A 16,872-nucleotide genomic window follows, 5' to 3' on the forward strand; every position below is an offset into this window, starting at 1 on the left:
ACCCAGTGAGAAATGACAATGGAATCGATGTCGAATCGATGTCGATTCAACGTCGAAATCATCGAATCGACGTCAAATCGATGTCGATTCGACGTCGATTCCATTGTCATTTCTCACTGGGAAGCAGGGGGGGGTGGGGTGGAAGTCATGCGCCCCCAAGCAGAGAGGGAGGTGGGGTAAGAATCTTTTTGCGTGGAAGTTGTGCGCTCCTAAGGGGAGAGGAGATGAAATTAATAATTAAAATAAACTATAAAATGTATTACAAAATGTATTCTATATTGTATTCGCTTTAGTTCATGCAATAAAATTGATAATTTCATTATTAATATAAACACAACATGCATTTTATTGCTTTATTTAAAAAAAATAGCTTTTTCGTGGCAGTCGCCAAAAATCCTTTGAAGGATTTCCATTTTAACCTAAAATGGAGTTTTTTTTACAAAATTTCATCGAAATCGGAGGGATCCGGTTTTCGGAAGTGCACCCGTAAATTTCGATAAACAAGCATTTAATTCTTCATTATTAATTTATAACTTTGCTTTGATTTGCATTTTTTAGATCGATTGGTCATTATTTTATAAGTTCGTTTTCCTTTCATACAATTTCTCTCTTCGAATAGCCATCATTTATTTATTCTAATTGGTTTTCAATTTTCGGAAAGAATATATTTTCTGGCCCGTATTCACAGAATGCGCTCTTATGTTCGATCGAAATTCTCACGCGAATATTGTAATTTGTGAATATTCTTTTTTAAATAATTTATCGTTTTTGATACGATTGCCTCGTGTATGTATATACAAATCGAACGTAACATCCTTATAAGCACATAACATTATTTAATATGAAGTAATATTTTAGGCATATTCTTAGAATATTAAATATGTAACATTATAATAATATTTTACTAAAATTATACAACATTACATGATATTCTCAAAATATTAATGGAAGGTTATATGTCCACTCCTGATAATATATGATAATTAAAAGTAACATTTTTATTTAATGTTACTGTAATATCGTATAAACATTAAAAAATATAACAGCATTTACTTTAATTTGTAAAACTTACATCTGTTCAGTATAAGTATACGTTTAAAAACTGAAAATAATTTTGGCACGCAGTTGTAGAACTGGATATGTACTTAAAATCACGTCGAAACATTTTTTTAGCACAAGATGCAGCATAGACTGACAAGAACTTTTCGTTATTGGATTGTGAATTCAAATTGCACAAAATTAAAAATAATTAATATTTATAAGTTTTTTTAAATATTTTAATAATATTTCAGGAATATTAAGATATAATACCTAGGGTATTATATAAGTGGACATATAATCTCTATAGAATACTCCCGTAATATTAAAAAAATATTTATGGTATCCTCGAAATATTATAATACCATTATTTTAATTTTTTAATAATATCCATATAACATTCTAAAGAACATTTTGCGCTTATAGGGATTGTCTGTCGACGATAATAATAAGCCGATAACAAGGAGTTTTCTCTTTCTTATTTATTTTTAGTTGAAATACGATCAGACTGTAACCAGATGCGATGAAAGGTAAATCCAATCTAGCCCGAAGAAAGAAGAAGGAACATGACGGAAAAAATAAGGTAAGTGGTCAATTTTGATCATGTGGAATATAAGGTAATGTACAAATTAGCTTATTTATTTGCCTAATTTTTTTTATATTTTCTTCTATTTTCTCTTGTATGTACGAGATTGGAAAGATCCCATTTAAATCCTAATCGCTTGAGTAAGTTTCAGGTATCCCGCTGGATTAACCAACAAATCGGTTCCCCTAATAAGTCACATGTTACGTCGCGGTTTTAATTAAAGATTTTTTTTTTAAATTAAAATATATAGGTAGGTAGGAAAATGAATAGGACAAAATATAGACAAGTAGGAATATAGACTGAAGCACGGATAGATAGGGATACGGTTTTAGGTAGGAATCTATTTATTATAAAAATACGGCGGAAAGACTTCGTCACATTGTTAGACCAGTTATCTTCTATTTAACGCAGTGATAACGCAGTGTTTCCTCGTAATTTTTTGGAGACTCATAAATTTTATTTCGCTGTTTTATCATATATTTTTAATAATAAACAATTAATTTATATCAAATTATTTATAAATTTTTATTCTTTATTTTATTATTATAACAATTATAAAAATAATAGATTATTGCTATTATAAAATAATATATAGATTAAATTTAAAACAAAGACATATGAAATTATAAATTTATTGTGTCATTTCAATTACATGAAATATCAACTTATATTATTGATTACAAAGATTTAAAGATTGATATGTACTAACAATATAAAATAGGCTATTCGCTATAGCTAATATCTTCACAGATCTGATATTTCAAATTGAGAATAGCACATTATTTTCTTTGTTCTCACTTTCTTAGATTTGCTTTCAATTTGCAGTTTGTATTACACGAAATTATGCAACTCGTTCATGGATTTACTTTCATGGATTGACTTATACATGATGAGTATTCAGGTATTTCATTGCGATTATACTGAAATGTGTTTCAGAGTGATTAAATACTGAAAAAGAAATTCCTTTTATTTTTATCGTAAAAAATATTTTTATTGTAAAATAATTGTGATAAATTGTTAAAATTGAAAAATTTTTATCCTCTCTCTCTCTCTGTGTGTGTATATTCTAAGAAATAATTCACATATCTCTCTACCTTTTGCAACAATAGTTACATTTCATCAGGATTATCAGTTGGAACACACAAACGAAGATAATTGCATACTTCCTCGGTAGACGAGTCAACAAGTAGTAACCCTACGAGTCCTATGCTAAACGTCTGCACAAAATTTGTACATACAACGTTCAAAGTACGTGGCAAACGATTACATAATTTATTCAGTTCAACTTCAATGCTAGCCTATAACATTAATATTATTATATCGAATAGAATGAATAATCAAATTTAACATAAATATTGTTAATATAATAAATAGTAGACTATATAATACCTCAGTTTTATTGCTTCTAACAACATTATAAATCTGTGATACTGCAAGCAAACAGAATGGACAATTTGGCTCATTTTTTGTACTGATGAAATTCTTAGGAATTTCTTCCCACATATTTACTAATACATCCGATGGACAAATACGTATCATAGGACAAACCTTAAATTGCATACAATAAATATATATTTTACTGATTCATTAAATACAAAAATATATTACCAAAGATGGATCAATGTCCATAGCAAGTGTGGCCAAAATTGCACCTCCATAAGTATTTACAACATTTTGACAATCATCTCCAACGGAAGTAGGTACCTTTATACACACTCTTCCAAGAAATTCTTTCACTTTTTCCTTAAATTTTGATATATTTATGAATTCTATATATAATATTATATACGCAAAGTCACAACATTTGATATTTATTACCTCATTTACATTTGTAATGTCTCCAAAATAAACAAACACTAGTAATAAATATTCGCACAATGTACACACTTTCGTTCTATTAGTATTTTCGGATTGCAAAGGATAAGGCATTAATTCAAGTGGTAAATGCACTTCTACTTCCGAAGAATGTTTTTTTAGAGAAACCTCTTTTCGAAGTTCTTCTTCCATCAAACTCACTTTGGGATCAGTTGCGATTATTTCAGCTGTGATTACTGAAAATTAAAGAATTGCATTCATATAATTTTCAATCCTGATCTTATAAGTTGAATATTATAAAAATCTAGAGTTAAAAATTCAAGATTATTTTCAAAATAATAATTTGAACTCTTCTTAACGTTAATAGTGGGCACGTTCAGCACGCAAAACAGATCAGCTCAGTAATTTCTTCAGAACGCTTAATGATTCTTTAATATAATTGGGCTTTGGCTTGAATTTTTGCTGGATTTAAGCATAATAACTAATTATGCAAATAAAGAATCATTGAACATTTATCAATCTGCTTCGTGTGCTGAAGGTGAATAATCTTTAATGGAGATAATATTGGCCTGTCTTCATTTAACAATTCCGCCAAGATTTTCGACGGCAGTGTATATGTCGCTGTTTTACTGTTCATGTACTTTGCTGTACATGAACAAAAAATCCGTAAGCTGATATTAAGTTCAGAAAACTTTAAATATCTCATTTACAATTTTTTATTTCTGCTACAATTAGTGTATTCATAGAAATATATCAGTGACTCAACAATATAGAATTTTGAAATATTATTGTAAGGAAATATCTTGTTCGTATTATCATTCGATAATAAGCATTATTGGCATTAGCATATTATAAGCTATTATCGTTATTGTAATATTACAAGATTTCGGTTAACGATAATCTTACATTCTACCTAAATAAATTAAAAGTTCAAATCAACAGATTTATCTTGTATTTATACAGTATTTTCAGTACATACGGTACTTTTGTCATGACAAAAACAAATCCCGCGATGCAAGGACAGAAAGAAAAACAGAAAGACAATGATAACAAAAAAGGAAAAAAAGCCCGCGAGAAAGGAAGATTGAAAGGATTTTGTAATAGAAAAATAACCGATGAAATCTAAAGCTATTATACGTACTGGAAATTAAACATTGTATCCAAATGAAATAAAAAAAAACTTATAAATAAAACTAAACTTCGGTCACAAATAAAAGCTAAGATCAGAAAAGCTAACCATAGACAATTCTTATTTCAAGATCGTCTTAAATAATATCTTAAAATGCTAATAACACACAACTCTGTAATTGATTTATGACATCTTAAGATTGTATTTAAGATAATTTTAAATATAAGAATCGACTATAAATGCCGGTCTAAATGTGACTCGCAAATAAAATTAAACATTGCTTGCAAATAAAGATTTTAAATGTCGCAATATTTACAAGGTGAAGGTACAAATATTACATGCGCGTAACTGCTAAACAAAAAAAAAGTATTCCAGAAAGAAGTGCGCATCAGAATGAGATTATCGCGATGTGACAAAGACTATGTTTCTGGAAGTATGCTTTCAACGTTAATGCATCATTCTATCGTTAGACGTAAAACAAAGATAGAATGCACTGATAGTGCTGCAATGAAAGCGCGTTCCTGAAACGTCAAAAAGAAACAGAATTATAACGTAAGACAACTTAGAATATGTATATATACTGAAAAGTTTATAGATAGTTTAAATAATACGTAGCAGAAGTATCCTTAATATACGTAATCTATCTTTATAAGTATACTTTTTATTGCTATACTGAAATTAATGCACTAAAAAACTTTTCTTTTCGTTTTCGGCAAATTTAAACTATATTTCATTTTAAGAACAAAGACCGTACATATGAAAAAATTGTTATGGGAGGATAAAACGGATAGGAAAAGCGTGAGATGTCAACTCACCAGCTAAAATCGCACTGAGCACAATCAAAATTTCTTTCATGCTTTTCCTCATCACTTCAAAGTCGATGTAGCGAAGACAATTTGTATTGCACTATACAAATTGTGCACAGTTGAGTTACGACGTAATTGAGCGCGCGACGATCAAATGGCGTAAAAGTCATGAACGACACTTTCAGACTAATCGATTGTTGGACCACGAATCGTTGTAACTTCAAAAACCGTTTCGGAAAACAATTCATGACTTCGGCAATAATCGGTAGTATTCGTCTTTTCACACAACTCACATGTAGTCCGACAATAAATCCATCGACGTGCACGCTCAAGTGTGCGCACACATTACTGAGCCATTGCAGCAACCACGTGTTTTCATTCCCCATATGCATCACGCAAGGCTACTTTGTCCAATTTTCTAAATGAAGGAAGTCTTTTCAAACAATTTACGTTTGTATGAGTAAAACCGGTAGAATTGTATCTATGATTGGATGAACTGAAAATTTTCATGCGGCGCTATGTAATTATTGTCTTTATCTTTCAAAAAAAATATATGTAATATTCTAGATTATCGTTATATATTGTGATTGAAAAAAGGAAATATTTCAGACAAAATATCTCATACGCAGAGAGGGAGAGAGAGAGAGAGAATATTTTATTTAAAGAATATGATATAAATCATACATTTTTAGAAATAAAACTCATAAATTCGGAATCAAATATTTTTTTATTTTTTATTCCGCAATTATCACAATTAAAAATAACAAATTATTGCTATAAGTTAAATGTATATAGAAAAAATACAAATAGAGAGACGGAATTTAGATTCGTTATATATCATTTAGATTATACAAAATACTCGATCAACATTACATTTAATAAATGTTAAAAATTATGTAATAAATTAAAATATAAATGTTAAAAATTTAATATGCTTTTAAAACTATATAATAAACGTTATGTAAAAATATTTATAAGACTTTTTTTTTTGTAGCGTATATTAAACGTTTTTTAAAAACTAATTTAAAATAAACCTTTTCAAAACATTTTGACAGTTTTCTAAACATATATTTTTTTATTTAATGTCAACATTTCTATTTAACATTAATTAAAATAAAATAAGTTGCTATGTCTCAAGCAGACAATTTATGTTTTTAAAGCTTGAGATATAGCTTGAGATATAGCAACTTATTTTATTTTAATTGAAGAAAATGAATCCTTATGACGTTTGTAAAAATTATCAAATTCTGTGACGTACATGTCTGTCAATTTAAATATAGCAAATGCGTATTATTTGGTTCAAATATTCAAAAATCGAATAGTAATCGTCGTGTTTACACAGATCAATATTATCTGAGTGCTCGAATATACAGAGATTTGATAAAAAGATCATTTGGATATACATATATATATATATATAACATAAAATAAGCTATAGCTATAATGATTCCATATCTGATACTTCCAATTGAGGAACGTAATGCATCACTCTGTTCTTATTTCTTACATTCGCCTCCAATTTGTAGCTTGTACGGTCATTGTCAGAACGGTTGCAACACTTTTTTTCAATGAGTTTTAGAATACAACCTACTCATCAAGCGATTGGTTTTTATTTATGGATCTATAAGTAAAAACCAATCGCTTGATGAGCAGACTATATTCCAAAACTCATTGAAAAAAAAGTGTTGCAACCGTTCTGATCACGATTGTACATCACTCGTGATTGAAAACTTTTATTTTTATTTACGTACCTACCATTCTTTTGCAGTAATCTTCACATTACTTCGTAATTTAATTCAATCAATAACTTATCAATGTACGATATAATTACTCAACATAGGACATATTCAAATACGGATTCTATGTCGAAGTAAATAATTAGATCATACACATTTCCATATAATATTAACAAAAATTTTAATTTATTTCTTGTAATTTATATCTTGGATTTATAATATGCTTCCTTTGCAAAAACCTAGCCGAGTACATGTTTCTTTAGGATTGACACCTTTTGAGAGGGCATTTATTATAGTGTCACCATACTTATTCACAAAGTAATTGCATTCCGTGGCAACTGTTTGTGGAAAATAATTGCACGTATTATGTGCAGCCTTTGCGATTGCCTCTCGCGTGTCGTCATTTATATTAATAGTTTTATCCGTAATTTGTAATACAATTTTACAAATTATACAAACATCATCAGAAATATTAGCGGGTTGTAATGGATACCCAGGTACTTCACTGATTACTGAAAGATTAAAAAAATTTATTTTAAATATTAAAAATTTCTTTTAAGTATTCAAGCATTTGAATAAGTATGATAAAAAGTAAAAAATAAAAAATCAAATAGTGCGTGCTAACCGCGCATCTGTATGTATAGTCTAAATTTGGCGAAGAAGGAAGTTTTAATACAGCCCAGGTACAATAATAAAAAATAAACTTAAAAATAAATTAATATTATATTAAGGATATTTTTGATACCTATTATATAATTAGATTAACTATATAGTCATCGGGTATATATTGCATATATTATAACTCCAGAAAACATCAAGTTAACATACTTAGTTGTAATTTCCTATTCAATAATATAATTACAATATAACACGTATATTATATTAGTTATATTGTTGAGTAAATTATAACTAATTTGGTGTTTGTTGGAAATAAATTATTCTTATGTCATTATTTTTATTTTCTTTATCACTTAGCAATAATCTTTCTCTGATGCGAGTTTCTTTTTTTGGAATATTTTTTTATTTAACAGTTAAGCGCATGTAATATTTGTAATATTTGTACTTCAATTTTGCAATAAATATTCTGATATTTGAAACTTTGCAAATTTAATTTTATTTGCGAGTGACATTTAGTTTAATTGCAAGCAACTTTTAAATTTACTAAACATTTTATTTTATTTTGAGTACAAAAAACATATATGTGAAAATTATTAGAGAGAAAAAGCAGATATGAAAAGGGCGGCAAAATGTCAACTCACCAGCTAGAATCGCTCCGAACATGATTAAAACTTCCTTCATGCTTTGTCTCATCATTTCAAAGATAACGTAGTGAAGATAATTTGTATTTTTTTAAATACAAATTGTGTGTAGTTAGATTATACTGAGTGATTGAGCGTGCGATGATCAAAAAGCATGAGTCGTGTATGGCACTTCCAGACTAAATGACATTGACTGCTGAATAACGAATTGTTATAACTTCAAAAACCATTTTTCAATTCATATACGTAATCCAACAATAAATTCATCGACAATAACTTGCACATTAAGCGTGCGCACATATTGCTATCGTGGTAACCACGTGTTTATTTCCCCGTGCGCATCACGCAAACTTTGTCCAATTTTCTGCATGATCCTAAGAGAGGACAAACATCTCCATGAATAAAAAACGATACAAATATATTATATATTTCCATCATGCTTATTTTTCAATTTTAAATAGTTTACGAACATGAATCCTATCTTAATTTATATTTTAACATATGATTTTTACCCTTCAAATACATATATATATATGACTTATTTATGTATTTGTCCTTGACATACAATTTTTAGAATTAATGACAACCTTGCTTTTGTCTTGTAACGATTAACATACTTGATATTTATATTGATCACAGATTCTTATAAACGATCTACGTGACTTAAATCTTTACTTTCCTTCATGCAGTTACTTTTGTCCAAGCAAAATTTCGTGCATACGCCGATAAAGTATGTGTTAAAATTATATATTCTCATTGTTATTGTCATTTTGTTATTTAAACTTTATAAAACTGTAATTTAAACTTATATAAAATATTAGAAGATCGAAAGTATGTAAAATTGCGATGGAAAACCATCTCATGACGGTGTAACCATGTAGATATACCATGTGTGGTATAATATGTGTATAATACACGCGCACGCACTCTCTAAGGTTGTAGCTAATCTGAATAATATATAACAAAAGTATCTCTATATATAATGAATCTTTAAGTTCTCTCTCTCTCTCTCATTTTATTTTTTATTGTTGCACTAATTAAATAGTACTAAAACTTTCCTTCTTGTTTAAGGCAAGTTTTGTATATAGATATATCTATTTCATTTTTAAATGCAATGAACATGAGAAAATTGTCGGAGAAAAAACGAAGATGAAAAGCGCGGCGAAATATCAATCAGCTAGAATCGTGTCAAGCGTGAATAAAATTTTCATCATACTTTATCTCGTCATTTAAAAATAAAACGTGGAGAAGACAATTTATTCCAAATACAAATTGTACGTAGTTGAATTACTGCGTGATTGAACACGTGATGATCAAACGACATGAGTCGTGAACAATAAACCCTTCCAGATTAAGTAATCGACACCGATTGCTGAACGATGAATCATTATTTTAACTTCAAAAGCAGTTTTTCGTTTCGGGAAACAATTTATGACTTCAGCAATAGTCGATAATATTCATCATTTTGCACAACTCATACGTAATCTAACAATAAATCCATCGACAACGTGAACAGTCGTGCGCCTCGTTCTGTCTCGATGAATTAAAAATTTTCGTGTTTATGTAGTTATAAAATTTTATCTTTTCAGGAATAAACATTCTCAATTGTCGTAATATTGCGATTGGAGAAGTGGAAATTTTCCAGGTAATATATCCCACATGCAAAAGAAAGAGAATGTTTATTAAAAAAAATATATATAATAATCATACAATTTTAAGAATACAATATACAGAATCAAATGTATTTATTTTACCATTATCACAGTAAAAATAACAGATCATTGCTATAGGTCAGTTATATTAAAAAAAAAAAAATACGTAGAAAGACGGTATTCATATTTTTTAATATATTATTTCGATTGTATAAAACAGCATTTTATTTTAATTGAAGAAAATAATAGACCCTTGCGGTGTTATTAAAAATTAGAAATTTCGTCAACATAACTTAGGTACGGCAACTACGCGTATTATTTGGTTCAAATATGAAAATCGCATGGCATTCGTCATGTCTACACAGATCAATATTATTTGAGCACTCGAATACAGTTAGAGAGATTTAATAAAAAGATGATCTATATATAATATCATAACATGAAATAGGCTACAGCTAATATCTCCAGAAGTCTAACACTTTCAATTGAGGAGCATAACGCATCACGCTTTGTTCTCACTTCTTATGTTTGCCTCCAATTTGCAGCTTGTGCAATCACTCTTAATTGAAAAAATTATTGAACTTCACCATTTTTGCGGTGTTCTTCGCACTGCTTCGTAACCTAATTCAAAACCAGTAATTTAAAAACTATTGTTCATACTTTCTTAATAATATCACAGGTTTGTATACTTACGTTGCAAAGTCTCGCTATTTCTTCGTTTTCGCACACGAAATCTTTGCCCCACGTACATTTTTTAGACTCGGTAATTGATCGTGATACACGTGAATTCATAAGTGACATTGCAAAATAGTCATTGGAAGAGCATAAAGCCATTTTGCTGCACATTTGTTCACTATCAATATCATCTTTCAGCATATTTATTATACTGGGCCCGTAAATATTCACCATCTTGTTGCACTGTACAAATTTAAATTTTAGTTTTAAGTTATATTGGTTTTTCGCAAAAAAAAAAAAAAGAAATCGTAAAGTAATAAGATATTACCATATCTTGTTTATCTGCTGGTAGATACTTGCACACCTTCCTAACAACTTCTTCGATTTCAGCGTCCACCTTTGAATCACCTAACAGCTTATCAATTTGCGATATAATTGCTCGACATAAGGCACATTCAGTTACAGATTCTGTAATAATTAAATTATGTATACATTCCCATATAATATTGGCAAAATTTATAACATAATTATTTCTGTACCTTGAATTTGTACCATGCTCACGGTGCAAAGACCTAACACCCTACAGGCCTCTTTAGGACTGACATCCTCTGAAAGAATTCTTATTACGGTGTCAGCATAGTTATCCACAAAGTCATTGCATTCCTTGGCAACTGTTTTTGGTAAATGATTGCACACACCATGTACCACATTTTCGATTTTATCCCGCGCCTTTTTGTTACCAATCTCTTTATCAATATATTTCATTACAAATTCACAAATTACACACCCACTATCGGATAAAGAATTTGTGGGTTGAACTATATGTAATGGATATTCAGGTATCTCATTGGTTACTGAAATATTAAAAATGTTTTCTGTCTTACAAATATTTTTGTTATAAAATGATTGTAACAAATTGCTCTATTCTTCATTTACATATATACTTCAAGAAATAACTTACGTATTTCTCCATCCTGCTCAGTAATATAGTTATGTTTTGGACCAGGATCTTTGGTTGACACACATAAACGAAGATATTCGCATACTTCCTGGGGAGACAAATCTGTAAGTATCATCTCTACAAGTTCGTCGCTATATGATTTCACAAAATCTGTGCATTCATCGATCAAATTACGTGGCAAATGATTACATAATTTATTCAATTCAGCTCTAATGTTAGCCTGTAATATTAATATTATATTAAATAAATTGTATACTCAAACATAATCATTATAAACATGATAAACAGCGGATTAATACCTCAGTTCTATTATTTTCGATAGCATTATAAATCTGCTGTACTGCAAGCAAACACAATGGACAACCTGGTTTATCTTTTTCTTCTGTAATGGTAAACTCTTTAGGAATTTTTTTCCATATGTTTAACAATGCTTCTGATGGGCAAATACGTAGCATAGGACAAATCTTAAATAACACAATAAGTTATATTTTTTATTGATCTCCATATTTTAAATACAAAAAATACATTACCTGTGATGGATCAATTTCCTGGGCAAGTAGGGCCACAACTACATCCCCGTAAGTATTTACAAATTGTTCACATTCGCCTTCAATGGAAGAAGGTACCTTTGTACATATTTTTCCAAGAAATTCTTTCACTTTCTCCTTAAATTTTGATGTATTTATAAGTATGAATTGTGTGTTATGTTTACATATATACATTTCATAAAATTTAATATTCTCGTTACCTCAGTTACAGGATTTGTAATAGCGTCTTGAATATAATGCAACAAATACTCGCAAAATGTACAGGCTTTCATTCCATCAACACTTTCAGATTGCACTAAAGAAAGAGGCATCAATCTTTCAAAAGGTAGTTGCATCTCTTCAGCTTCTGATTTTGGATATTCTTTGCCAATAGTAACTTCAGCCACCCCTTTTCGAGGTTGTACCTTTTCCATTACCTTCATTCCTATATTTGCTACTTCTACTGGGACCAAAGGCCAAATTGGTCCCTATTTTAACATAAAACAAGATATAATCAGATTTTTTTTAAATCTATAAAGTATATTTTATTACTTATAAAATGCAATATGTCCTTACTTGCACCGTTTTGTCAGGACTAGGACAAATTCCAGACATTTGACAGATAACATTACTATTCAATCCTTTTGTAAGATATTCATAAATTTGTACATAATACTCTTCAATTATGGCTTTACACTAGAAATAATCTCCATTAGTACTAGACATATGAAACAAAAAAAAATATATGACTATTTATTTAAAATACAAACCTCATCGGCAAAAGATTTAGTTTGCTTACAAAGACCTAGGAGAACTTCTTTAAATTCTATCTCCGTCGTGTTTGCAACTAAAAGATCTTTCAAATGACCCACAAGTTGCTCACACAACTTACATGGGAGATCATCTTCAACTTCTACCATGCCTACACTTGACAATGGTGTTATCTCTACTTCTGGAACCTATTATTGCAATACATATTAAAATAAAATTCAGAGAGCTAAATAGATATTATTAATATATATGTTATTATACTTACTGTACTATTTTCGTGTTTATGATATTTGCTGCTGCACTGTCCCGATAAGTGACATATATTATCCGCATTGAAATTATCCTGCAAATGGTTATAAATGGCATCAAAATGTTTCATAACAATGGCCGAACAGGAATCCGAGTAAGAACTAAGTTGACCGCAAACATTCAAAAATTGTAGAAGCATTGTGTTCTGCGGTGTATGATGCAATTTATTTTCCATATACTTTGCTATCGTGTAACATTTGGTGCACTCGTCAGGCTCAAGTTCATCATTCTTTAATACAACTAATTTTGTTTCGTCCTTCTAAAAATATAACATATGTTCTTTGTCAACAGTCACTTTACCAATCATGCTGATACATACTAACATTCTTTATCCACTGTTATTTATCAAACATACAGATATAAAATTCGATATATAATATTTATAAATTTTATTATTGTGATAATTAAATAAAATAATGAATACATGAATATATGTGAGAATGTTAATGAATGCTATTTTCATATCTATCGCCTTTGAATATTTTTGAACAATTTAGATTAGTGAGACTTAATCTGCATTGAATAGCATTCATTAATATTTTCATATACGTTCATACATATAGAATATATGAAAAATGTTGTGGAAAATAAACATTTCTTTCGAAAATACTTATTTTCCGAAATATTGAGGGACTTTGAGACTATATACACTCTATTATATTATATATTATATATATATATATATATATATGAATGTCAATAGATTATTTGATGATAATTGGTATAATTGAATTATTTTGAAAAAAATAGCATAACTTTTTTAACCAATAAATGCAAATTTAAATAATGCACAAAAAATAGGACTTTAGATAACTCAATCTAGAATAGTCTGAGCAATCGTGAAATCCATAATATATTTATTATGCTTTGAAGTAAAATATGTATTTTATGATGTAAAATATTTTCATTTTATTTTTACATTTAGATTAAATTAGTGTATATGCACTAGTGTGTTCAACCAAATTCACTATAAGATTCGGATTTGATTGTCGAATTTGTATTAGACAGTAAAAATTTTAAATGCAAAAATATCTTAATAAAAACAAAATTTGTAAAACAAATTTAATCCCAAGGTAATTAACAATAAACAAATTGTGATAATTATCATTTGAAAAACAAAAATTCAAACTTAATTGTTTCTTTCAGAATGGAGGTTAGGCAAGGGACTTTACAATCTCATCCTATAAAAACTAAAATTGTAATGAAATCAAGTTTGGAAGTTTTGATCTATTCAAGGCGATATAATAAAACAAGGTGATGTAATAAAATAGCAAAACAGAACTGATACTGTCCTTACCTTTATCGAAGTTTGATACTCTGTAAGCAATTTATCTATATGAGCATTGTTACACAATCCTGCGACAGAACAAACGACAGACGGATTCATTTGAGATGCCAGTGTCTCTACAAGTTCAGGAATAAATTGATCCACAAGTTTGATACATTCGTCAACAACTGGTTTAATGTGAATTAGTTTGCAACTTCCTTCAAAGACATCTTTCAGATCTTGTTGAGTCTGATTACTCTCCAATTGATCTCGCGCCTGTTTTACCATATCTTTACAAATTCCACATACATTATCATTATCTTCTGGAACTTCCATCTGCTCCCAATATTTATGAATACAATGTTTGACATTGCTACATTGTTTAGCTGTCCTATTATTAATATCAGTAATATTAGTATAATCATTATTATTACAATGTTATACTAATTATATCAATTATAAAAAAATTAATTAAAATAAAAGATATAGAAAGCTAATTTCAATGTTTTATCATTACTGTTTATTTAACAATTATACTGTATATTATAAATACATAATGAATGCATTTTGAATACATTTTATAAATCTATTTCATCATTTTACTACTTTATTTCAATATATGCAGAAAAAATATATTAAAATAATTATTAAAAAAAACCTACTTTAGATTCTCGCACCAGTAACTTGGACCCCACGTACATTCATTTCTACCCAAAAGACCATCTTCTGTGTTAGCAGATATGATCACTCTAGCTGCGGTTACTGAAAATTAGAAAATTGTATCTATTTTATCATTTTCAGGTACAATCTTATAAATTAATTACAAAAAAGTCTAAAATAAAAAAATAAAATTCTTGGCTTAGTTTTCAACTTCTTGAAACGATGAATAATCCCCAAGGCAGGAAGCATTCATTGCCTTGTTCACAGTTTCCATGTCTGCTATATTTGGTACATTCATGGAAATAAATGAGCGACTCAATAATATAGAATTTTGAAACAATGCTAAGAAAACACTCAAGATTTGCTCATCATTCGATGATAAGAATTATCAAGAACGTTATTATAAGCCATTATCATTGTTATCGCAATACAATCGAGTAATTCTGTTTTCAATCGTACATTCCATCTAAATTAACAAATTACAAGCTCAAATCAACTGAGTCATCCTATTCATCCTAGAGTTTCTTCGCAATGAGTAATGGAAACGTGATTACCCGGCAACGCGAGAAGGACAGAGAGAAAGAGACGGACGCTAAGAGAGCGCAATAACAAAAGACCGAAAGAAAAGACTGCGGGAAAGGGAGATCTGACAGATGGAAGAGACCGATAAAAGTCAATAATGAGCTGGACGCTAAATAAATCGTTCAAAAATAAAACTAAAAGTCACTCGTAAACAAAACTATACAATGTCCGCAACGTCATAATGTTTACGAGGCCGAGGTACATTTATAGATTACGTATACGTAAGTACGAGTTGCCAAACAAAACACATTCTAGATAGAAATGCGCATTGTGGGGCGGGATTGTCGCGAGAATGATAGGACATCGGGATGACGCAAAACAGGGATCACTTTCGACGATTACGAGAACCATCGGGAGAAAAATTTTTCGCAGAGCGGAAATAGGACATGCAGATGAGACATAGACTTACCAGCTAGAATCGCGCTGAGCGCGATAAGGATCTCCTTCATGTTTCCACGATGTCTCCTTACTCCGCCAGTCCGAAGTCCGAAGATTTCACGATATGAAATTACGCGCAATTCGGTTGTCGATTAAATTCAATTATCGATTAACGATTAAATTAGTCACAAACAGCGCCTCCCGACGCATCGATACCAACGGCTGAACGACGAATACGCTGTAAGCTGTACCGCAAGATCCGCTTTCCGTCAATTTCGTTCCGGGAAACGCAATTCATGGCTTCGGCAATGCTCGGCAACGTTCGGCGTTAATCCATTGGCAACGGTCGTACGTGCACATGCGCACACACTGCTGAGTCGTCACGGCGACCAATCACGCGGTTCGTTTTCCATGTGTATCGCACAGGGCTGTCTTTGTTCAATTTTCCATGGCTCCAGGTACCAAATGTAAGTTCTATTTTTCATTCCTGTATACTATACAATACTGGAACCTTCACAGGATTGTGTTTGTTACCTGAAAAAATCTGGAAAATCTAGAATGTTCAGATTTCTTGTTTACCCTTGAAAATCAGGAATTTTTATGAAATGTTATTGATTCTCAGAGACATTTTTGGAATTTTACTTTTAAACTTAATTTCTGTCTCTTTGAAAAAACAATGTTTCTTTGATAATTTTTGCTTGATAATGCAATTTTTAACAAT

General features: G+C 29.8%; 2 protein-coding genes across 2 annotated transcripts; both read right to left on the reverse strand.

The window, feature by feature from the left end:
* Positions 1-2,733: 2,733 nt before the first annotated feature.
* On the reverse strand, positions 2,734-5,435 carry LOC108732202 (prosaposin-like). Its single transcript, XM_018462882.1, has 5 exons — positions 5,384-5,435; positions 3,443-3,675; positions 3,233-3,367; positions 3,014-3,172; positions 2,734-2,922 (listed from the first exon to the last, which is right to left on the reverse strand). The coding sequence occupies exons 1-5, from the start codon at positions 5,433-5,435 to the stop codon at positions 2,734-2,736; spliced, it is 768 nt and encodes a 255-aa protein (XP_018318384.1).
* A 4,817-nt stretch (positions 5,436-10,252) lies between these two features.
* Positions 10,253-16,400, reverse strand: LOC108720325 (prosaposin). Its single transcript, XM_018444274.1, has 14 exons — positions 16,183-16,400; positions 15,194-15,293; positions 14,562-14,922; positions 13,221-13,523; positions 12,955-13,143; positions 12,761-12,880; positions 12,406-12,672; positions 12,188-12,322; positions 11,957-12,121; positions 11,658-11,877; positions 11,236-11,550; positions 11,025-11,164; positions 10,715-10,939; positions 10,253-10,642 (listed from the first exon to the last, which is right to left on the reverse strand). The coding sequence occupies exons 1-14, from the start codon at positions 16,220-16,222 to the stop codon at positions 10,595-10,597; spliced, it is 2,628 nt and encodes an 875-aa protein (XP_018299776.1). The 5' UTR covers positions 16,223-16,400; the 3' UTR covers positions 10,253-10,594.
* Positions 16,401-16,872: the final 472 nt, after the last annotated feature.

Source organism: Mycetomoellerius zeteki, unplaced genomic scaffold (genome assembly GCF_001594055.1).
Source record: "Mycetomoellerius zeteki isolate Tzet28-1 unplaced genomic scaffold, Tzet1.0 scaffold149, whole genome shotgun sequence".
NCBI lineage: Eukaryota > Metazoa > Arthropoda > Insecta > Hymenoptera > Formicidae > Mycetomoellerius > Mycetomoellerius zeteki.